This window comes from Physeter macrocephalus, chromosome 15 (genome assembly GCF_002837175.3).
Source record: "Physeter macrocephalus isolate SW-GA chromosome 15, ASM283717v5, whole genome shotgun sequence".
NCBI lineage: Eukaryota > Metazoa > Chordata > Mammalia > Artiodactyla > Physeteridae > Physeter > Physeter macrocephalus.
The window spans coordinates 18,853,230-18,877,143 of NC_041228.1; the positions used below are offsets into that span (position 1 = coordinate 18,853,230).

A 23,914-nucleotide genomic window follows, 5' to 3' on the forward strand; every position below is an offset into this window, starting at 1 on the left:
CTGCTCCCTACTTGTCAAGTACCCCATCCAAAGAAGGCATTAAAGGGTGAACATTTTGAGCTTGAAACAAATTCTATTAATTTGTATTTTTCCATTAGCATCAAGTGAGTCCATCAGAATCCATTTTTGTGACTTAACACCAATTACATAAAATAAAGCAGCTTGTAGGTAGGTAGTGAAGTAAGGTAAAATGAAAAGGCTCTACAACGTTCACTTTTTTTTAAGTTAGGAAAGAATTCAAAATATGTAATTATTTTGTTCAGATACGGGGGATTTCTAAGGCTGAAGAATTAAATACCTTCAGCGATTAACCTGGCTTTGCTATGCCTGCTTCAAATTCAATTATAGGATATAATGAACAGGATCACATTTATTCAATAGCATTGGAATTTGTTTAAATGAGAACTTGTTTTATGGTAAACATGACTTTTTTGGGGCTGGTAGGATAGTTCTAGACAGAGAAGGGGCCAGAGAGAGGAATGACAAGTCCCCTACCTGTTGGAAATAGGGGGAGGCTGCTTGATTAGAGTCCCTGCCAACTCTAGCCATCTACCATGGCTCTGAAGGTTTGTCTTTGCTCCTACCTCTCTCATGCTCATGTCTACCAAAAGTAAAAGTTGAGATGGCTCCCCCAACATCCCACAATAAATTTTTAACAGTTTATTTTTTAGAGCAGTTTTAGGTTCACAGCAAAATTGAGCAGTGGGTAGAGAGAGTTCCCATCTACCTCCTGCCCCCAAACACGCACAGCCTCTCCCAGTATCAACATCCCCACCAGAGTGGTACATTTGTTACAAAGGATGACCCTCCATTGACACATCATTATCACCCAGAGACCATAGTTTATATTAGGGTTCACTCTTGGCCACAGTAATTTTTATAGTTTATATTAGGGTTCACTCTTGGCCACAGTAATTTTTACTATCTACAATTAAACTTAGGCTTCAGTTTAAATTCATCATAAACATGCTCTAATGCCTGGTCTTGGATGGGGAAGCAGAAAAGTATGTTGTGTTCCTTGTTAGGAAAAAATAAACAAATTTCCCCACAAATAAAGACATCACTCAGCTTGTGAGAATCTGAATGTAACTCAGCCCATGATACAATGCTATCATGTTAGCCGAGAGCTCTTGAAATGGGTGCCAGATTGAGGGTAATTATATTTCAACAGAGGAATGAGACTTAAACACAAAAGTCATTGTGGATGAAGATTATACCCTTTTTGTCAGTCTCATAATTATATGTGCCTATTCTTGATAGATTTTTATAGAGCTCGAAGAGAATTTCAAGAATACCTTTCCTAAACCCTGATTTTATACACGAGGAACTTAAAGTTTCAGGTTAAATAATGTTTCGTAAGTCATATAGCTATTTAGAGATAGAATGATAATTAATCATGATCATTCATGAAAATAGGGATTATTTTTAGCCCTCACTATGTGCTAGGCACTGGACAGGCCGTTTGCCTTTCTTGTCTCATTTCCTCCTTACAACCAAGCTGTTCAGTGTTCTTTGCTATCATCTTTATTTTACTGATGAGCAAACTGAAGCTGGGAGAGGTCAAGAGGCATAGAGGTCAAGAGAGGTCACACCAGCAAGAGGCAGATTGGGGATGTAAGTCCTGGCCCCTCGGTGGCTACAACTAATGGCTTTACCCACTAACTAGCAATGATTCTGAGTCTGGGGTCCTTTCTGCCTGTAGTCGAGCCTCTGATAAGCACGGCAGATTCTTCATGTGACTGTGAATCAGAGTTTCCAGTGTTGTCTTCTGTAGCAGAGGCTGAGCAGCGTGACATGTTGCAAATAGAAATGGACGTTTAAACACTAATTGGAAAGGGGATCTTTTACTACGACAAAGTGAAAACAGATGGTGGTAAATAGAGAGCCCTTGGCCTGGGTGCAGGAGCAAGAGCTCATCAGGCTGGAGATGGTAGGAATGCAACCTAACCTCATGCTTTGCCGGTTGCTACCCTACAGGATGATCCCTCATGAGCGGAGGATATTAACCATCCTGCAGTGGCTCACCCTGCCAGACAACGAAAGGTATTTGCTTCCCCCCATCCCACCTGGCTCTCCCTCTTCTTTCTTTAGTACATTTCCATTTTAGGTTGGAATTGGGTGAATAACCAGATGGACTATACAATAGAAGCACAGCCATGGTTTGGTATTATTACAAGTTTTGAGGTTCCGAGCCTTAAACGTGGCTTCCCTAAGAAGGACTTAGGTTACAATGGACGTAGGTTATTGAGGACCATTTAATTACATGAATTACTCCAGCTATTAATCCTGGTCACCGCAGCAGAGCTCGAGGGAGTTCCCGGCTTTGATAAATGAACCAGCAGCATCCCAAGGACTGGGGAAGCATGAAGACTGACTTTTAAAAAAGATTTTATTTTATTGAAGTACAGTTGATTTACAATGTTGTGTTAGTTTCTACTGTACAGCAAAGTGATTCAGTAATGCATATATATACATTCTTTTTCGTATTCTTTTCCATTATGGTGTATCACAGGATGTGGCAGCAGAGCTCGAGGGAGTTCCCGGCTTTGATAAATGAACCAGCAGCATCCCAAGGACTGGGGAAGCATGAAGACTGACTTTTAAAAAAGATTTTATTTTATTGAAGTACAGTTGATTTACAATGTTGTGTTAGTTTCTACTGTACAGCAAAGTGATTCAGTAATGCATATATATACATTCTTTTTCGTATTCTTTTCCATTATGGTGTATCACAGGATGTGGAATATAGTTCCCTGTGCTATACAGTAGGACCTTATTGTTTATCCATTCAATAAATAATAGTTTGCATCTGCTAATCCCAAGCTCCCAGTCCAGAAGACTGACTTTTCGCTTGAATGGAGTTGTTCTTTCAGGCTGCAGATTGCATGGCCCCTGTGAATTATCACTGGGCTCTATTATCTTGAGGATCCAAGACCAGAGTTTGCGTTCAGATTTTCCTCGTGACTTTTTATTCCTGAAGGTAGCAACCAGGCAGTTACCCCAGCGGGGATGGTGTAGGGGGTGGTGGGTGTTTTTTTTCCTCGTAGAAAAAAAACAAGAAAGAGACTTTTTTCATGCTAAGACTAACAGTGGTTGGGCGATTAATTAACTTGATTTGAGAGGATTTTTCGGTAACGTGTAGGGATATTTGATATTCTTTGTCATGTGTGGTTTGGGGGAGATTCTGAACCTTCCAATTTTCCCGTAGGCCTTCAGTCTATGCCTTCTATTCCGAACAACCTGATTTCTCTGGACACAAATATGGCCCTTTTGGCCCTGAGGTTAGTAGCTTATCTTCTGCCTGAGGAGAACCTGTGTCCCTGGGCCACCTAATCTACTGACCTTATTTCAGGATTTGTACAAAGTCTCTTAGGGTGTTTGTATGTGCAAAGTGGATACAGAGTCAAAGAACTACAAGAGTAAAAACATTTAAAAGAATCTTAAACATACCTGGTTTTCTTACAGGAACGTCATTTCAGATTGATTTGCTATTCAGACATATCCTAAACTTGGTGTTCATAGGAAGGGATGTATTCCAGCCCTGCAGGCATCAGTCAAAAGATGAAGGATCGGGAAGGGTTGGCATCTGCCATCACTGGGATAGGAGTAGAAAAGAATCTGGAGATGAAACCTGCAATATAAAGCATTGCAACTGAATTTCAGCTCCCTTAAAATGGTTTTGCTGTTCAGAGAGGGTAGGTCAGCTCACTAACCTTAACAGGTACAAGCAACCTGGAAAATTTGATAGCACTGGACATGTTTTATTTGATCTTGACATAGGTATATATCCTGTGAGACCATCACCACGATCAAGAGTATGAACATATCCATCACCCCCGAAGTGAAATAAATTCTTAATTGGGAGAAATACACTGTTTAATGAATCTGTTTAGCAGAGCAACGTGACACCCTTGTATCACTCAGGGATCTTAGTAGAATACAATCTGTCTATAAGGTAGTATCCAGTATAACTTCAAATTCAGGAGGTGGGAAAGGGATGGAGAATATTTTATTATGTTCCTCTTTTATCGAGAGACGGAAGTTTTTCCAGTGCTTCAGCATAGATCATTTTAAAATATGTTGGGATTTGCAAATCTAAATCTTTTAATATTTTAAATGTTTTCCACCTCTCTTTCTTACTAGGGTGGTGAGGTCTACATCAACATAATAAAACTTGATTTTGGATGAGAAATTGTTTCATAAGCTCTTTGATGATGGGAATTACCTCTTATTCTCTGATAGCCGATGGCAGCACTGTTGGCTATAATTAAGTTTGTTATGTTCAGCATAAGGATGACTAAGGAAATACAGATAAGTGTGTCTTGGTTTAAGTATTTCTGATCAAAATGCAGCATGTTTAAACAAAGACAGTAAATACTAAGGAGCCATAAATACTTCTGAATGCTTTAACATCCATTCAGTGGTGATTTCCTTAAGCACTGGAAACTAGAGGCTGTGTGAACCCATTCCTAGTTTGCCTTAAATCATTGAAGTCATATAAGTCTGATGCTCTTTTTCCTATTCCTTTGATGTCTAACCACTGGTGTATGAGTATGAAACACAAATGATAAAATGAGATAAACATCTGCATACATGAAGCACAAATCTTATTCTTGCCAGAGCAAGCATGGCTGTTTTATCTTTAGGATGATTTTCTTTGAGATTAATCTAAAATGAACAATAGGAACCTCATTTTATTAAGATGTTAAAAACAAACAAACCCAAACCCTAAGCAGTTCCATGTACCCTATTTAAAGGTTCAGTTTCGCTTGGATAATAGTATCCCCTAAAAGACCCTGCGGCATAAGCAAACAGCGATTGGTATAGCCGTTCTTTTAGAAGCCAGAGGCTGGCACTTTAAGAGGTTAGGAGCTACTTCAGTTGCTCGGCTGGTAAGTGAACTTGGAGACAGAACTTCTGACTCCCAGACTAGGAAATAATTTAACTCTCCTTTAGTCCAGGAGATAAGCAAAGTGGTCCATTAATAACTATGTTCAAACCACACAGAACGTGTTCTTTATGTCAAAAGTTGGCTTTTTACAACACAGAGGAGGTATAATTCTTATAATTTTCATTTCCTTAAAAGTTATATGGCTTAGCAATGAATGTTCTTTATTCATTAACATCTCTGGATTTCTAATATGTGTAGTTCAGTTATAATTACTTACTTGAAAGTGTGTTCTTGATCGAGAAATGAACTACAAGGTTTTTTTTTAAGTCCTGAGCAGTGATAAATGAAGCATAATATAGGACGCTTTAAATGGCTGTAAGGATGGTTCTATGTCCAGGATTCTCATAAATATACAAACATTTTTTCCTGAGTATTTTTGAATTAAGAGTTGGAAGTATTCATGCTATGTTCTTTTTAGTGTTAATGCTTCTTATAACTGGGATATTCTCATATATCTACGGGGTAAAACCCTTATGATGTATCTTCAGGTATGATAACCTGAGAACTTGGTCACTTTCTCCCAAAAAAGCAAGGGATGTTTTCAGATTTCAATGATTTCTCATTTGGTTCTAGGAATCTTATTTTTTACTGAAAGAAAAACAAAACAGTTTAAAACATGAAACCAAAGCCAGCAAAACCTCTTTTTTGTGGTAGACGAATTGGTTTATCTACCTGTATATCCCTCATCTACACTTATTGTGCATGTAGCTGAAATATTATTTCTAAAATCAGTAACACGTTATCTTTTACACCTTGCATTTGAAATTTAATCAAAATGATTCAATCTGGCAAAATGTTGTGTGCTCCAACACACTTGAAGTTTGTGCTTTATTCGCTTAATACCTGAGTATACTTTATTCAGGCCGATTCCCAAACATTGGGCTAATACCTTCAAGAAATGGTGTATTGCTCCTGGTTTCATAGTGTAATGGTGAATGTTCAGAAAATATGCTTGCTTTTGGTTACTGGCGCAACCTTTTTCTCTTTGACCTTCTATGCTTTCTCTGTGACTCTTCGTTCGGCTGCTCTTCAGGCCTAGGGGCAGAGCTTTGGCTGGCCAGTTACTACCTTCAGATGGCAAAGTATCCTTCTGAAAAGCAGGGAAATTTGCCCCTCTCCTTCCCATCCTTTTAATAACCTCAGGCTAAATCTTCTAAAGTCAGACTAAAGTATGGCTGGTCCGTGCAAACTTAGCGATTGTCAGCCTCTAACATTCGAAGAAGGAAATCCATGCAATATAATCCCTGGATGAAAACTCATTTTGACTAAAATCCTGTTTCTCCTGCTGCCCCTCTAACCCGCTGCAATCAGAAGGGCTCACCTTTGGAGCCTTCGGAATGTTGAGGTCTCTTGCAAATGGCCGAGTGTCTGATGGGCAGACTTGAGCGCTAGCTGAATGAATTTGGTGACCATGAAATGGTAAACCCTCTTTTTCCTTTTGCTTCCCATCTCATGGGGAATTGGCTAAAACTAGAGGCATTAAAAAAAAAAAAACGAACCAAACCAGAGTCCGTGGGGCTGTGTCTTTCCATCGCTGTGCCAGAGAGAGAGAGGATGAGACAGCTGCGGCGATGCCTTTGCAGTGGCTTGCTCTGGAAACAGGGAAATCGCATGGCAGATGGCCTCCCTTTTGGATACACTAACATCGTTCCTCCTCCTGGCCCTTCTTGCATTTGAATGAGTCTTGGAACAGTCCCACCGAGAGAAATCAGCTAGGTAGACAGCAGGGCTTGCTGCTTTAATTCACCTTTGCACCATCAGCAAATCAGGGGCCTGTTTTTCTCCAGCATTTGGAAGTCCCCAAAGGTTATCTTCCTTATCTACAGTTTACGTGTCAGCCTTTACTGCTCGCTAGATTTTCAAAACAAATGCATAGTACAGCCACTACCCCCCAACCACCACTAAAAGGGGAATGTTTGACAGAAAGAGTATAAGTAGACTCTTTCTTGATATACATATATGTATACCAAGATGAAGAGATCTCGATGACTTTTTACATTTTACCTAATTTTACAAGAGGATTTTTAAAAAGACAGTTCTATTTATGGTTACCTCTTGGCTCAGAGTTCTTCGCTACCAGAAACCTAAATTATCAATGGGAAGTTCTCTCTGCTGATTTGTGGAAGTACATTCATGACCAAGGAGGACTGCTTGGTATTTATGTTTCATTCCATCCTTGGTTTAAAATTTTTTTTCCTGATCCTTTCCAATGAAGGTGACAGTTGCTTGGATATAGTTGATGGTCTGAACAGATACCTGTTAGAATCTGAATTGGAACCACCTCCATGAATCCTTTTGCACCTTGAAACGACCAAGTGACTAGTATTCTATTTAGTTTTCAGCTAGTACTTTATAAATGGAGAGCTTTTCATAGCCAAGGACCAGTCTCTCCGTAATGCAGGAGTTGTGGAATGCAGAATTCTGTGTCACCTTCAGGTCTATCTGCAGTAGGCCCCTCAGCCAAAAGAGACCCACATGACCAGATTCTCTTAAATTATATTCTTGTTCTCACTGAAGAAGCTCTAACAGCAGCATTAAGATCAATCTAGGAGGCTTCTCTCTGTAGAGTTCCCCGAATCATCCCTCATGCCAACTTTTTCTCACTTAAGGAGTCAGTTTTTTTGTAACTAAGACTCTGCTGACCCCAGATGGCAAAGTGTGAGCTTTATGATCTGACCCAGAGGGACAGACGACTTCTGAGTCCAGACATCTCTATCCGCCAGTACAGGAGAGTAGTTATGGTTCACCTTTTACTCCGGCTAAGAGACCTAAGAGGAAGGTTACCCCTAAGAGGAGACAGGAAAGACCAGTTACTCCTCCAAAGAAAAGAAGAAGAAAATTACATAGGATGGATCATTATGCTGCGGAAACTCGTCAGGACAAAGTAAGTTTATCTATTGTTCCAAAGCTTTGTGGCGGGCAGGTCTGAGTTGAAGGTTTCCTTCAGTGCCTTGGTTTGAAAATCAGCTGAATATGTTTCAGAAAAAGTCTGGTGTGTCATCCCTGGCTTTGAGTCCAGAAGAATCTGCTCCTTCAGAGGTTAACACTGATGTGAAGACTTCTTGATCTTACAGCCAGAAAAAAAAACAACAACAACACCTTCTACTTTCTTTAAAGTTAGTTGCCCCAAACTAGTATGAATATTTAGGCTTGAATGGGTGTTAAGAAAGCTATTGGTTTTGCTTGCACTTTTTCACAGAATTTGTCACAGTTTCTTGTAGCCTTGGTTCTTGAGAACAACCCAGCAAGGTAGTCAGGGAAATCCTGAGAGACGGCATAGATTAGAACTCAATAGTATATTGGACTAGATTAGTGGTCTGTACCTTCCAAGTTCAGAAGAGGTCTTAGATGATAGGCAAGGAAAGAGCTGAGACAGAAGGAGAGAGAAAACAATGGGTAGACAGAGTTGGGTGTGTTTTCTTATAGAGATATGAGCAATGTGTACTCTTTTCATTACATTCAGAATAGCCTATAGGTTGTTACTTTTCTTGAAACCTCCACAGACCTCCGAGGCACTATCTTATTTATGACTGTTTGAACTAATCACTAAGAAATAGGTTCTGGGTTTTAACCTGAGTCATCTTTCTGAATAAAGAAAATGAATTTGTTGCCAAAGGTTGACATAGGTTGTGCATTTGGTATTTCTTTGTCTAGGTGAAGGTCTTAGAGGAGAGCACAGTTTACTCAGAAGCAAATACCACTAAGTCTACCCTCTGTTAGTCTCTTCAGATTATGCCACACACATCATTATGAAACTTTCACTTGTGACTTACTCCTTGGGACAGAATTTGAAATACTGACTCCTGTCATGAAGAAAAACAAATTTACACCTGATTTTACTGATGACATGATATGAGGAAAGGTCAAGAGTCATCTGAGAAGATGCTAATGGAAGATAAGATTATGTGTCTGAGAAAAAAGGATATGCCGATCCTTTCCGTTCTTATCTCTGTCATTTTCAGTGGATATGTGTGATTGTAGCTAAGCTGTCAACTTCAGCTAAAGTTCTGTCAAGTGTTTGTCTGATGGGATGTTTCTTGAAAATCTTTCCATTGCACAGAGATGAGAGGGAGAGGGAAATCTCTAGTAGGTGGTGGCATTCCTGCTTTCAGAAACTTCCACTTGAAACAAGAAGATGAGAGATGGATTATGATTCTTATGCTTTGGAAATGTTCTTCAGAGAACTGAGTTTTCATTGTTCGTTAGGCTAAATAAGAAACCTTCTAGAACAAGCTCAATGATTCACTTCTGTTTAAGTTTGAACTCTTGTAGATTTTTATTTTACTCAAAATCAGCTTGAAAGGGACTAAACTGAGAAGTAGTAGCTTGCTTCTTAGGAGTGGTCCTTCTATTAAGAATCTATTGTTGTCAGAAATTGACAGCTAAGTTTTTTGGAACGCTAGATGGATCTCTTTGTATTAATGATGCTCTAATTTGGCATCCAGTGGAAGGTTACCATTTAACCTGAGAACTGCTTTTGATTCACTTAGCCTCCATCTTCTTGCCATGGTTCAAAGCCTAGGTGATTTCACGTAGGGAACAAGAGGCTTAAACTGTCCATCTGACTCGCTCTCAAAATTCTTGGACTTGAAGAACGTTGTTACATTTTAGAAAGGCCGTTTTATCTCTAAAGAAAGAATTGCCCTTAATTTTTCTATTTTTATATCAAAGAATCTTGAAAGGGATTGAATGAGGAGAGGTTTTACATTCCTAAAAGAATACAAACAAAAATGCTTTGACCATGTTTCCATTTAGAAAGGCAGGAAAATCTCCCTAGACAAAGCTCTGCCTCTGGGCCTGAAGTTTTCTTTCCAGAATGTTCTAGGGGTAGAAGAGCTATGAGATACTGAAAGGAAAAAAAAAACCTTCAGGGACTAATTTGCTCCTTTTTCCAGATGACAAATCCTCTGAGGGATATTGACAAAACAGTGGGGCAATTAATGGATGGACTGAAACAACTAAAGCTGCATCGATGTGTAAATGTCATCTTTGTTGGAGACCATGGTAAAGCTTTGTTTCTTTATCCAGATAGATAACGTTTCTGATGTGCTGGGGAAACCCTTGCTCTCAGAATCCCAGGTTGTATTCTTCTTCCTCCTTCCCCCTTTCTTCGGGATGGGGAAAGAAATCGAGCCGTGACTGAAAATTATGAGATGACCTGAGATGACCCTGCATACATTTTGATCAAAATCAGGGACTTCCTGTATCTTCCTATTCTTTGCAGGAAAAGCCTTCCTACAAAAATTTGTCCCATATTAAAAAGTTGCAGGGAATTCCCTGGCGGTCCAGTGGTTAGGATTCGACGCTTTCACTGCTGGGGCCTGGGCTCAATCCCTGGCGGGGGAACTAATATCCCTCACGCTGTGCAGCATGACAAAAAAAAAAAAAAAAAAATTGCAGACAATTCCCTTGTGATATTAAGAGCTTCCTCTGTGAATGTGACCTATCCCTCCTAGCCACATCCGCAAAAGGAGCCCACAGAGTTCATGTGGCTAAAAAATAAATCTAAATATGATTAAAAAAAGGTGGAGACATAGGCTTCTTGTCAAAGAAGTGGCATATGAGAAAAGTGATTTCCATGCATTCATTGAGCGAATTCAAGACCCAAATCAGAGGACCCTGTTTCAGTAGAGAAGACTGTTAAAGAGAGGAAGAAGCAGTTTAGGAAGCTGTTTTCTAAATCACTTAGAAAAATTTATGGATCAAGAGTATCATAAACATATATGTTTATAGAGCTGGGCTGGGAGGGTGCATCAGAGAGCATTCTTATTTCACAGGTGTGCAGACTGAGAGTGCCTTCTGCATTCCAGAACTAGCAAATTGAAATCATGACTCTGGAATATGGGGCTGCTCCCTTCTAGGAGAGGGTTTGGAAGAAGAAAATTAGTTGACTTGGTAGTTCTGTTAAGAAGGGCAGATAACTCTCCCTAATCAAAACTCTGCTCTGGGCCTGAAGTTTTCTTTATAGAATTTTCTAGAAGATCTATGAGAAATTAAAATAAAACCCCCCAAAACCCTAGAACTAACATGCTCTTTTGCAGGGACTAAATGTAACCATCTGCAAAATCATGTTCCATGAGTTTGACTTGGTGGTGAGCTGCAGATAGGACAGAGAATCGGAGCCTGTGACACAGCTGATTTGATATAAGTTCCCCAGAGGGGTCAAGAACATTTGCTTACATGGTGGAGCCATATGTCTAAGTAGATGGGCTCCAATGAATCCCATGCTGGAGCATTGTAAAAGTCTTGGCTAGATTACAATCTGGTCTTGCCAGTGCGCCGGCTTCTGAGATGAATAGATGGCACAGCATCTCTTTCTTAAAAGGTAGTATTGTCTAGTGTTCCAGAGCCTGGGCTTTGGAGTAAGAATGAGTTGCAATGGAGTTCAGATTGCTCTGTGCCACTTAAAAGCCTCTCTAAGTCTCAGCCTCCTCGTCTGTAGAATGAGAACACTGACACCACCAACACAGAGTTAGTCTGGAGGGTGAAGGATGATGATGCTTGAGAAGCACTTTGAAAGCAAGAGAGATGGTTCACCCTTGGGGTGGCTTAAGTGACTTAGGAAGGCAGCAAATGGAAGATCCTTCTAGTCTTCCATGAACATGTATTTAGAGACTTCCCCTTCCTGGATTAACATTGTACTTGAACATAATAGCTGTTTATTGTTTCAGTTTTTCCTCCTGAGATTTTAAGTGTTAAAAGGCAAGATATATAACCCTTGTCTATGTTGGGATATGTTTTTCTCTCTCTTCCTTCCAATTTATATTTCAAAAAGAGGGGTCTGGATCTGGGATCCCAGAAGGTGATAATTTGAATTTCACCATATCTGGGCCACTCTGAGTTATATTTCTTTATCCCAAAACCTTAGGGAATCCTTTACAGAATCATTTAAGTTTCCCCACTTAAAAAATATTTGGATACTGGATTGTACAAAGCAATGTATTAAACCTTTATAGCTTCATCTCATCTCATAAATTCTGAAATGACAATAAAGTTCTCCAGCCTCCATAACTTGTGATTCTAAGATTTGAGTTTGTTTTTATTTTTTTTTGTAATATTGATCAAGAAATTCTCCTTGATGGGAGGCAGGAAACAAATCATGGGGGGGAGGGGGCAATATTTGTTGGTGAAAAAATTCCCTACCAAGACCCTTTTTTTTTCGGGGGGGTGGTACGCGGGCCTCCCTCTGTTGTGGCCTCTCCCGTTGCGGAGCACAGGCTCCGGACGCGCAGGCTCAGCGGCCATGGCTCATGGGCCCAGCCGCTCCGCGGCATGTGGGATCCTCCCAGACCCGGGCGCGAACCCGGTTCCGCTGCATCGGCAGGCGGACGCGCAACCACTGCGCCACCAGGGAAGCCCCCTCCAAGACCCTTTTTATATTCTAGTTGCTAGCTTTCAGTTTTAACTGATTCTATTGTTTACAGCTTGTTTTCAGAGTTCTTTTGTTTTTCAGTTTGGGTGGTCACTGGGGCTGACATTTTTCTTTCTCTCTCTTGTTGCCAGTATTGTTTTGTCAGTAACATCCAAGGCCACCAGTGAAGGCAGAGTGAGATGGTGATTACTCAAGTCGCTAGATACATTAGAGAGTTGGAAAATGACATTTTGTAAAAGAGACACAGCTATTTACACCACCCCTAGCTGGGAAGAGTTTAAAGCAATCTGGGATTTGTTTTTTAAAGAATAGATCTTTTTCATAATGACAGTGTAAATAGATTTTTTTTTTTAAAGATCACGGTTACTTCCTTTATCTTGTTGGTCTTGGGGAATGTCTTAAAATATAATTGAGATGATGCATTTTCAGCCTTCTAGTGCTGCAAGGTGATATGACTAAAGCAATGCCTGATGAAAAGCTTATATAATGAAACATTCAAAGTCAAGTTAAGAAACCTCAGAAGAGAGGGATCCTCATGTTAAGTTGTGAAAAACGAATTAAGGAGAGGCCTGAATGTTTCCTTTAGTGTCTGTGTGGAGATTTTAATTTTACAGTTGCCTGAAAATACTTTCTTTTCCCTCCCCATAGGAATGGAAGATGTCACATGTGATAGAACCGAATTCTTGAGCAATTACCTAACTAATGTGGATGACATTACTTTAGTGCCAGGAACTCTAGGAAGAATTCGACCCAAATTTAGCAATAATGCTAAATGTAAGTTGACTCTTAAAATACTAAATTGTTAGAAGGGTAATTTAGTGGAGTGAGAAGGGGCTTAGTCTCTGAAGCTAGACTACTTGGGTGGAAATCCTAGCTTTGCTGCTTAGCTGAGTGAACTTGAATGAGTCATTGAAACTCTAAACCTCAGTTTTTATCATCTGAAAGAAGGGATGATAAATAACAACTAGCTCATAGGGTTGTTGTGTAAATGAATCTATGTATATCACTTAGAATAGTTCCTGGCCCCTGGTAGCATTATGTAAATATTTGCTCTTGTTTTTATCATGTGGAAAATACTCTTAATTCGAGGCATGTGTATAACCATAAACTTCTGCTTACAAGAGACAAACTTTCCGACAAGAGGTTCAGGTTTACTCTTTAGCTCAAGTGAGGGAGTCCATGACAGGGTTGGCAAAAGTGCCCTCAGACCCTAAACCTTCCTAGGAGCCTGGTTGAAGGGAACTCTTCACCTTTAGAAAAGTGATTGACAGAACCCAGCAGGAGAAACTATTAAGCCCTTGGAAAGTGGCAGCTGTTTTGAAAGATTAGAAATAAAATAAACAGGAATAATCTTATCACTTCTGTTTTACACATTTGGGTTCTGATATGCCGCGGACGAGAACTTTGATTTAGGGGCTAAGATGTTTTACATGCAGCCTAACCACCTAGCTTTGGAGAAGTGTATAGTTTTATGGGAGGCATGCTGCATTTTGGGGAAGAAAAAAATCCTTTAGCGTTTTTAGCCTTGGGAATAAGAAACCATTGGCACCAAGCATAAAGCTTTGGAAAATTAAGTTTTTCCCAAACGATGTTACTGAGTCAACAGAAATGGGAACTGTTCCAAGGTCAGCTCCAGGCAACGCTGTGAAATAAACAAAACGTTGGTGTCTCTGCCTTCTCTTTTCCATGCCTTTTCTATCCTCCGTGTCCTGTCTTCTCTGTTCACTTGAGCTAGGCAGGCACTCGCCAGAGTGGCCTGCAGAGTCACTACGGTACCTCTTGATTTAGTATTTGCATTCTAGGGCTTATGCAAGAAAGTTTTTGTCTCTTTTGAAAGGTATTTCAAAACATCAGTAAAAGTAATGGGGAGGTTGTCTTAGGGGTGGAAGGAAAACTTTCCTAAGGCTAATGAAATGATACTAGTACTACCAATAATTAAATGTCTTGCATTTTAAAAAACACGTTCATACATTTTATGAGAGATGGGAGAGCGAGGTGTTTAAGAGCAAAAACAATGGTGGCAGGATGTGTGGGTTCAAATCTTTGCCAGCTGCTTCACTCTGTGACCTTAAGCTACTTAAGGCAAGCTACTTAAAAACACTGTGCCTTAGTCTTCTCATCTGTAACATAAGGATTTGGGGGAAGATTAAATGAGAGATTCTCTACATATCACTTAGATTAGTGTTTAGCACATAGTCAAATCTATATACATGGTAGTTATGACGATGATGTTTTCGTCACATCACTCTTTCAGCCAGATGTATACACATCTTATTGAATCCTTCCAGTGACCTGTGTGTGAGGTATTATCATCTCCTCTTATAAACAGTGGCAATCAAGGCTCAGAGAGAGGTGAAGTAACGGGCTAAGAGGACGACAGTTAGTGAGCACAGAGTGGGGATTTAAACCCAGATGCTTAACTGACTCTTACCGCTACGCTGTACTGGGGAGCCTCCCCTGCGCTCTGGGAGCTGTTAGCATGAGAGGGCTGAGTATTTCAGAACTGAAGGATTGGTGTCCCACACATGGACTCAGGCATTGGTTATTTCCTAGAAGTTCTCTGGGATTTATCTGAGCACAAGACTGCCCCGTGCTATTTATTTTTCTTCATTATAGAAGAACATGAACTCATTCTGTTTGGTCCCTTTGAGGACTGTGGTTGATGAGGTCACTGAAGGTAGAGGTTCAAAGCATGGCTTGCTCCAGTCAGATTGCCAGCAGGGTCCCAGTGTGCACGTTCCCCTCGTCCCCCGCCTCCACCTTCTAAATGTCACTAGGCTTAGAGAGGATTCTGATCACACCTACATTCCAGCAGAGTAGTTGTGAATGACCAGAGAGGCGGTGCCTGCAAAGCCCTTACAGAGACCGAACATGGTATGGACACAATTTGGGTTAATTATTATTGCTACCATTATACCTTAGTTGCTTGTCGTTGAAAGATGCAACTAAATTTTAACCCCAATTTAAGGAGGAGGGAATCCACATTTTTTTACCTTCGAATTTCATAGCTTTAGAACTAAGATTCTGAACATTGTCTTTGAAGAGTGTATATTTATGCTGCAAGGCAAGCTTATTCATGCATTTGCAACAAACATGAACAAATATTTATTTATATTTATTAACAAATGTTTATTGAGTGCTTACCAGGCCCTGGGGATGCAGCAGGAAATGACAGAGACATGACCTGCTCTACTGATGCTTATATTCCAGGGACGGTTGCCTCATGACTGTTGGTATCTCTTCTGAACGCTGCTTTCCTTTTCTGCTGATTCTATAATGACATGCTGAAGCGAATTTTTGGAAAACAAAACAAAATCCAACCAACCTACAATCTCCTCTTTCTCCCCACGCTACCCCCCAAAAGGGGACCTTCAGATAATATAATTCTGTCCACAGTTTATACACAGCCATCATTTACGTAGTTTTGCTTTTAGCTAGTTCAGGGTATTGACTAAACTATCCTTTGTTTTCTGGTAGTGAAAATAAAGGAGGTGCATACATGTGTGTGTCTGCAACTGGAAAGGGGCAGCCACCTATGTAATTAGACCTGTGATATGACTGAGGAGAAAAAATTCCCTTTAGAAAAAATAATGGATGAGAAGATTCACCTTAAAAGTGGATGATCGCTTGTTTGAAAGATCTGCAGATACAGAGGAAGTTACCTTAAAAGCCCCAAACGCCCAGTTTAGTTCCTGATGTTAAATTTCAAATAAACTCAATCCAGGTTCCAGAGGGACCATTTGGGAGAATTTTTAAAAAGCAGTTTAACCCAGCCATACCCCAGTGCTCTGGAAGGAGGAATTCGCTTCCGGAAAGGTTGATGTGGACCTAGCAGGGACATTTACCATAGGGATCGTTCCTCTCATTTAGATACAGTTCACTTACTGAAATTTTAAATACCCACACACAGTTTTACATATATTTTAAACAAAATCTAAAGTGATAGGTCTTCTAGGGGAAAAGAAAAAGAATTGAGTCTCTCGCTGCAAAAATGGTTTCTCTCTGTGATTACTGTCAACTCTTTTGACATCTTTCTCCTTCTCTCTTTGAACAGATGACCCTAAAGTCATTATTGCTAATCTCACGGTAAGTATTGCATGTCACCAGGCCTCTGCCCTTGGAGTAGCGTCCACACACTCATCTCCTGTATTCAACTCCCCCGTAGGCTGAGAGGCACATTTTCCTCGCTGCCCTGCCCTCCTGTATATTTGTTTCCCTAAGAGCTTTCAAAACTTCTGGCCCATGGACAGCTGCAGGCTCCCTGATGGTCTTGGTAACGATACAGAATGAGAGTATTTGACCTTGCCGTTAGGGCTGAAAAGTATTCATTCATGATTAAACAGATCCTTACTCTTTCTGAACCAGATCTGCCCACCACCCTGTTCCACAGTTTTCCCATCCAGGGTAGAGACCTTAAAGGCACATGAGACTGTAATCACATGGTCCTGACCAATCCTCCTCCTCCCTTCTCACCCCACCTCCCCATCCCTTGATTTGAAGCATTTGGGAAAAGCCTTGGAGTTTGAGTTGCTCTTCGTGATGGTCTCACGAGTCAGGAAGGTATCTTAACAATTTCTAACTCCCCTCTGATAACTTTCTGTGTCTTCTTCAACATTATCTAATCCCCTTTGAATCTATTTGTTTTCAGCTTTTATCATCTGACAGGGGTAACAAATGCCATTTATTCAGTAATTAGCCTTTTGTTTGACTTAAAACCTCCTTCCTCTTTCTGGAGAGAATGTCTTGGACTTTTCTAGAAGGCGCTCCATCTAAAGTTCAATATCCATTTCTATTTCAGTGTAAAAAACCAGATCAGCACTTTAAGCCTTACGTGAAACAGCACCTTCCCAAACGTTTGCACTATGCCAACAACAGAAGAATTGAGGACATCCATTTATTGGTGGACCGAAGATGGCACGTCGCAAGGTAACTTGGGGATAGGCTGTCCCTGATTCTCATCTTCATAACCACCCCTTTGGCAGCTGGAGTGCTTTAAGGTCTTTAGCCATTATAAAAAGAAATCTCAGTTGGAAATCTCATCGTTTGCAAAGAGTTTGTGTACTGGATAAACAATTAGCCCTGAGACAATACATCTCTGTGTTCCTGGTCTCAGCGTCTTGGTGGCCCTTTGTAGCCTCTCAGCGCATCTTTGTGTGTTTGTCCCTCTGTTTTGTTTTTCAAATTTACATTCTATTCGTATTACTTGAGTAAGTCAAACATACGCCTGGGACATTGCCTTACCGCACTGGACAGGTTTGGCCTCCGTTGACGAAACTTAGCTTGTAGCGATATTTACAGAAGAGTTCAGAAATTGTTGTTAATCTTAAAACCTCTGTTACTGTAGGCGTGTTTTACATTGCCTTAAATATTTCAGATGTTTGCCTTGTTTTGAACTGCAAAAGACTCTCCAATATGGAAGAGACTATTCCTTGCTCTTGAATCTGATGTAGGATGTGTCTGGAAGCTCTAACCAGTTCCAAAGAGTTAATTATCCAAAGCTTAATCACTTTCACACAGACCTGGGGGCAGCCCTTTCCTACTCACTCTTTTTTTTTTTTTTTCTGGCTGAGTTGGGTCCTCATTGCTGCGCATGGGCTTTCCCTAGTTGAGGCAAGCAGGGGCTACTCTTTGTTGCAGTGCACGGGCTTCTCATTGAGGTGGCTTCTCTTGTTGCGGAGCACGGGCTCTAGGCGGGGTCTTCAGTAGTTGCAGCACACGGGCTCAGTATTTGTGGCACGGGCTCTAGGGCATGTGGGCTTCAGTAGTTGTGGCTCACGGGCTCTAGAGCGCAGGCTCAGTAGTTGTGGTGCACGGGCTTGGTTGCTCCGTGGCATGTGGGATCTTCCCGGACCAGGGATCGAACCCGTGTCCCCTGAACTGGCAGGCGGATTCTTAACCACTGTGCCACCAGGGAAGTCCCCCACTCACTCTTGCTCTGACTTTCTCCTTAAGAAAAGTGCTGAGACTCAGTCTTACTTAACTTAGTAATAATTGAGCAACTACTAGATGTACTCTGGCTTGGTACTTGAATGAATTTACAAGGGAGAGAAGATGACAAGAAAATGTGTGTCCTCTAAGAGCTTGCATCAGTATGGAACATCTAGAGAGACACATGTGACAAATACACAAATATCCTACCGTAATTGTCAGGGGGTACATAGAGTTAAATATGTAGGATTGTGAAGAGATATGTATGTAAACTAGAAATTATTGAGATCATTTAGAACAGACATGGGGAGTCTTCAAGGAAAAGTTACAAAAATGTGACCAAAATGGCTTGGCTGAGTATGTCTGAGTATGGGATGGCTTGGAAGAATGAGCAAATTTGTGCCGTTTGTAGGTTTCGATGAAGAAAACTTGGGAGTTGAATAGGAGGTAAGTAAAAGATGAAGATAGTTGAGCAAATTAGTGTAGACCAAAGCCAGGCATTTTAATTAGCAGTAAATCTTTTCAACTTATGTCTTGCACTGTTGAGTTATTATATGCACATATCTTATTATCCCAAGAGGAAAGTACTCTTCCTAAGAGCAAAGACCACAAAGTTTAATTTCTTTGTTTTCCCCCAAGCACTTTACTTCAGTGCAATGTACCTATAGGTACTTAGGAAATATTTGTCTTCATAAACATGAAAGTGTTTTGGAAAAGTGCTGCATGACTCTAAGCAAAAAGCATCTTCCTGTCCCAACAAGGAAGCTCAGATGCTTTTGATGTCTAGAGAGCAAGGTTTCCATTTTCTATTTTTAAATAGAGGTACTGTCTAGGTGAGGCTTGGCTCTTGTTAGCTATGCCACTATTACATATGTTAAGCTTATGACTCAGTTATGTTCTCTAGTGGTATTACTAGGTAAATTTGTTGACAGGTAAATTTGTATGCAAACATTTTTATAGAATACAGATCTCCATTCATTGATTAAAATCACATATTTTTAAAGTGCCAACTGTGTGCTTAGCATGGAACATAGTGATGGGTATGTAGAAATGAACCAGACAAAGACGGCCCCAGAGTGGAGAATCTTAACAGTCCTGGAGCTAGTGAAGCACATAGGCAGACAGTTGAAGCTTTGTGGCAACCCTGCATCGAGAGTCTATAGGTGACATTTTTCCGACAGCACTATTGACCCTAAAAACACTAAGAATCTTTTTTTTTTTTTTTTTTTTTTGCGGTACACGGGCCTCTCACTGCTGTGGCCTCTCCCGTTGCGGAGCACAGGCTCCGGACGCGCAGGCTCAGCGGCCATGGCTCACGGCCCCAGCCGCTCCGCGGCATGTGGGATCTTCCCGGACCGGGGCGCGAACCCGTGTCCCCTGCATCGGCAGGTGGACTCTCAACCACTGCGCCACCAGGGAAGCCCTAGCACTATTTTTAAATTAAGGTATGTGCGTTGCTGTTTTAGACATAATGCTATTGCATACTTAATATAGTGTAGTGTAAATATACCTTTTCTGTGCACTGGGAAACCAAAAACTTCATGTGACTCAGTTTACTGCGATGTTCTCTTTATTGTGGTGGTCTGGAATCGAACGTGCAGTATCTACAAGGTGTGTCTGTAACTGTGACCAGGGCTTTGCTCAGTGCAAGCACGAGGCATGAGGAGGGGACCAGGACTTCAGGTCCCAATTTGTCCTGGGCTGATTGTCAAAGCAAAAGCACTTGGGGCAAAAGAAGAGCATCACGTTTTCGTCACCACAGGAATGATGCAATTACAAAGAGAAGAATATACTTGTAAGATCCACTCCTTAGAGATATTTTTTGTGCACTGGTTTTTTTTTTTGTTTTTGTTTTTAATCGGAATGATTTCATGAGAAATCCTGACTGATTGTACAGTTGTTTCACTCTAGGAAACCTTTGGATGTTTATAAGAAACCATCGGGAAAATGTTTTTTCCAGGGAGACCATGGATTTGATAACAAGGTCAACAGTATGCAGGTATGCTCCTGGAACTGTGAATCAAAGTGTGTTTTAGTGACTCCAAGAAGGGATGGGAATGGTGGTGTGAGTGAGGCTTGCAAAGCGTTTCTAAATCGAAGAAGCGTTGCTACTAGATATTAGCAATGCCTAATTGTTTCGTTTGTTTTCTTTTCTTTTGGAAGACTGTTTTCGTAGGTTATGGCCCAACGTTTAAGTACAAGACGAAAGTGCCTCCATTTGAAAACATTGAACTTTACAATGTTATGTGTGGTAAGTCACTTATTTCATCAAAACCAAGAAAACAATCTTGAGTTAACGTATGAACTTCTTTCAATGTCAGAGAAAGAAATGAGGTGTCTGTTTTCTGGGATCACCTCATCTTTGCACACACACAAAATGTTGTCATTTGCCCACTGGTTCAAGAGACAGACTATCATCCCCTTCTAAGGCTTCTTTGTCTTCCTTCAACAGTTGACGAACGGGGAGTTTTCATAGCGTTGCCGTTGGCAGTCTCCGGCTGATCTAACATAGCATTGCAGTTTGACACCAATGGTCAGAGGCTGGGTAAAGCAAGAGTCCGGCACAGAGCTTTCTCCCACCTCCATCCCTCCCATGGCAGCCCAGTTAAAATTTCGCCAGCTTGTATCCTGGCCAGCTATTTATGTACTCCTAATTATTTTTCTTCCTTGAGTTTCTAGTTGCTGAATGAGGACAACTTTTCCTATTTAGTAAGGGAGTGCCAGTCTGGTGGTTAGAGGGGGAGTCTGAAAGTCGGGTCTCCTGGGTTCGTTTCCCATCTTGGCTGCTGGCTCTCCCCTGCCCCACCTCTCAGCTTAGGCAAGTCACTGTATGCTCGCTTGGCAGCCATCTCACTTGCTGTGAAATCAGCCTGTTCATTGCACAGCGGCACTTTAGGGCACAAGGCCAAAACCTCCTCTTGTCCCCGTACTTCTGTGGAGTGCATGAGAGGGCAGACTAGAGGTTATTTATTGATTATAAGTCCCACTTGAAAATTCGGGATAAAACGTCTCCTTAGACTTCTAGAGAAGCAGAAAGGCAATGATCCTGACGCTGATGGTCCTTGGGCCGTAACTATCACAGACATAGGCAGTAGCTAAGTAAGGCCCTATTTCTGCACTCTCTCTCTTTTTGGAAATGTCTCTCTTTATGATCAAGCAATGAACATACTATTTCAGAAAGTTGTTGCCAAGACATGATCAGGCAAGAATGATTTAGGAAGTAAGAAGTGAGCCTACAGTCTCAATTTGGTTTTATTCTATTCTAATTTGTGTTCCAAGTTTTCAGGCCCCTGGAAGGTGAATGGTTTTGACTCTCCCTATACCTCATCAAAAATATTTACAAAGTACCTGGCTCTTTTCTTTCTTCTCATCAGATCTCCTGGGATTGAAACCAGCTCCGAATAACGGGACTCATGGAAGTTTGAACCATCTCCTGCGTACTAACACTTTCAGACCAACCATGCCAGAGGAAGTTACCAGACCCAATTACCCAGGGATTATGTACCTTCAGTCTGATTTTGACCTGGGCTGTACCTGTGATGATAAGGTAGAGCCAAAGGTAGAAATAATTTTTAATGTTTATCATGGAGGAGCCTGTTGGGTGTAGAGCAGTGCTATTCAATAGAACTTTCTGTGATTATATGAATGGTGTATCTGTACTGTCCAGAATGGTAGTCCCTGGTCAGATGTAGCTTTTGAACACTTGGAACTAAGTTTTTAATTTCGTTTAGTGACTTTAAAAAGAGCCGTATGTGGCTCATGGCTACCATATTGGACAGCCCAGGGATAGATAATGAAGAACAAAAAGTAAAATTCATAATGCTGTTCTGTGGAGTCACAATTCCCAACCAAAATGTTTTTTTTTCTTTTTTTTTTCAACCTGGATCACATGTCTATCAGTCATGGTCGCAATAAGAAACAGATGGCCCATGCAGAAGAGGTTTTTAAAGAAGGTTTAAAGAGATTGTTTCAATCACGTTTAATGAGAAGACTATTTCAAAGGCTGGCAGGGTAGAGGGAAATCAATGAGGGATGCTGAAGTACCCTGGGGCTAATAGGGTACCAATCCTGGGTCTCAACAATCAAGGGAGGGAGCAGTTACTGGCACATGGAGAAAGAGCTATATAGGAAGGAACGGCGGAATTTGGTAGATGGCTGCAGCTAAGGCACTGCAACCTAGTAGAGGGGAAGCTGGGGGAGTAAATCCACCCCTCCCAATCCCCTGCTGGTACCTCTCATTGTTGGAGCCGGGCTGGAGGGCAAGCTTGCTCTTTGATGAGTACCTAGAGATCAGTCTCCCAGGGCACAGAGCAGGGTAAGGAAGGGTGTGGCGGGGCGGGCGTTGGGGGTGCAGATAGGGACTACCCAGCACCTCGTGTTTGGACAGTTATTGAAACGAGCAGACTACACATGTTCAGTAATGATTTGCTTATTGAATTTTATATTGATCAAAGACCTTTTAGAGTTACCCATCAGTGCTTCTGACAGCAAGATACAACCAGTGTTACCACTAACACTGGTTAGTGGTTGAGAGGGTTCCAACACAAAGCAAAGCAATTTTATTTGTGCAAGTGTGGTTTTATTACAGGCAAATGTGTGATCTTTCTATTAGACCTCAGAAAAATGGAAAATAATTTTCCTACTGGTCTATCCCCCTCCCCTACCATTTGCTACCTTCTAGGATTCCTAGGGGCCTAGGAGCCACAGTTTGGGAGGCCCACCACGGGAGGAAGTTTGCTCTTCTTCTCTACCTCCTTCCCTTTATTAATCCTTCCTACTTTAGCTCCTGATAAGAACAGGGCTAATTAGTATAAAGTAGGTAATTCTAAGACCTCAGCTGGAGGAGTTGAGTTGCCAAAGTCAACAGGAAGTGGTCTTTGAAGTGAATTCTAGTTATATTTTTAGAGGCATCTATTAGCTGTATCTTGTTTTCTGAATTACCTTTCTTCTGGGAAGCAAGAAATATTTTGGTTATTTTATCTTAAACCGTTTTAGAGGGATTCTAGATCATCTTTATTTTGTCAATGGGTTTCTCCAAAAGACTATTTTCCTTTTCTTAAAAAAAAAATACAGACATACTGAAAAGGTGTAGAGATTAATAAAATAAATACTTCAATACACACATTGTGAGAAAGAAAACATTACAGATTGAATGGAAGCTCCATGTGACATCCCACACCCCAATCCTACTTCCTTTCTACCCCAAAGGTAACTAATATCCTGAATATCGTGTATATAATTGCCATGTAGGCCTCTATACTTTCACTCCATACATATGTATCTCTTAAATAATGTATTAACTAATTTTTAGTATATAGTTCCCTAAAATAACCTATAGGATAGCTTTGGATATTTTATATTTTTATGTAAATGCTGTTATACTATATGTGTCCTGCATTTATTTGTTCATCCTTGTATTTTTGAGATTTATGCATATTAATATGTGAAGTTTTAGCTCATTCATTTTTACGGCTAATAATTAATATTTAATTATATAATTACGCCATCATGATTCTATTCATTTTCCTATTTGAGAACATTTGGTAATTTCCAATTGTTAGTTCTTCCAAACAATGCTGCAGTAGACATTACTGCAAATGTCTTTTTTTTTTTTTTTTTTTTTTTTTTTGGCGTTACGCGGGCCTCTCACTGTTGTGGCCTAT

The 23,914-nt window shown here is 40.7% G+C and overlaps 1 protein-coding gene across 1 annotated transcript in view; it reads left to right on the forward strand.

Moving 5' to 3' along the window:
* The window catches only part of ENPP2 (ectonucleotide pyrophosphatase/phosphodiesterase 2), a 107,134-nt gene that overhangs the window by 62,817 nt on the left and 20,403 nt on the right, over positions 1–23,914 (forward strand). Inside the window, 10 exon segments of the mRNA XM_055091133.1 lie at positions 1,978–2,043; positions 3,209–3,281; positions 7,680–7,835; positions 9,847–9,955; positions 12,972–13,097; positions 16,378–16,409; positions 17,122–17,249; positions 20,163–20,250; positions 20,415–20,502; positions 21,626–21,810. Coding sequence (XP_054947108.1) covers positions 1,978–2,043; positions 3,209–3,281; positions 7,680–7,835; positions 9,847–9,955; positions 12,972–13,097; positions 16,378–16,409; positions 17,122–17,249; positions 20,163–20,250; positions 20,415–20,502; positions 21,626–21,810 — 1,051 coding nt within the window.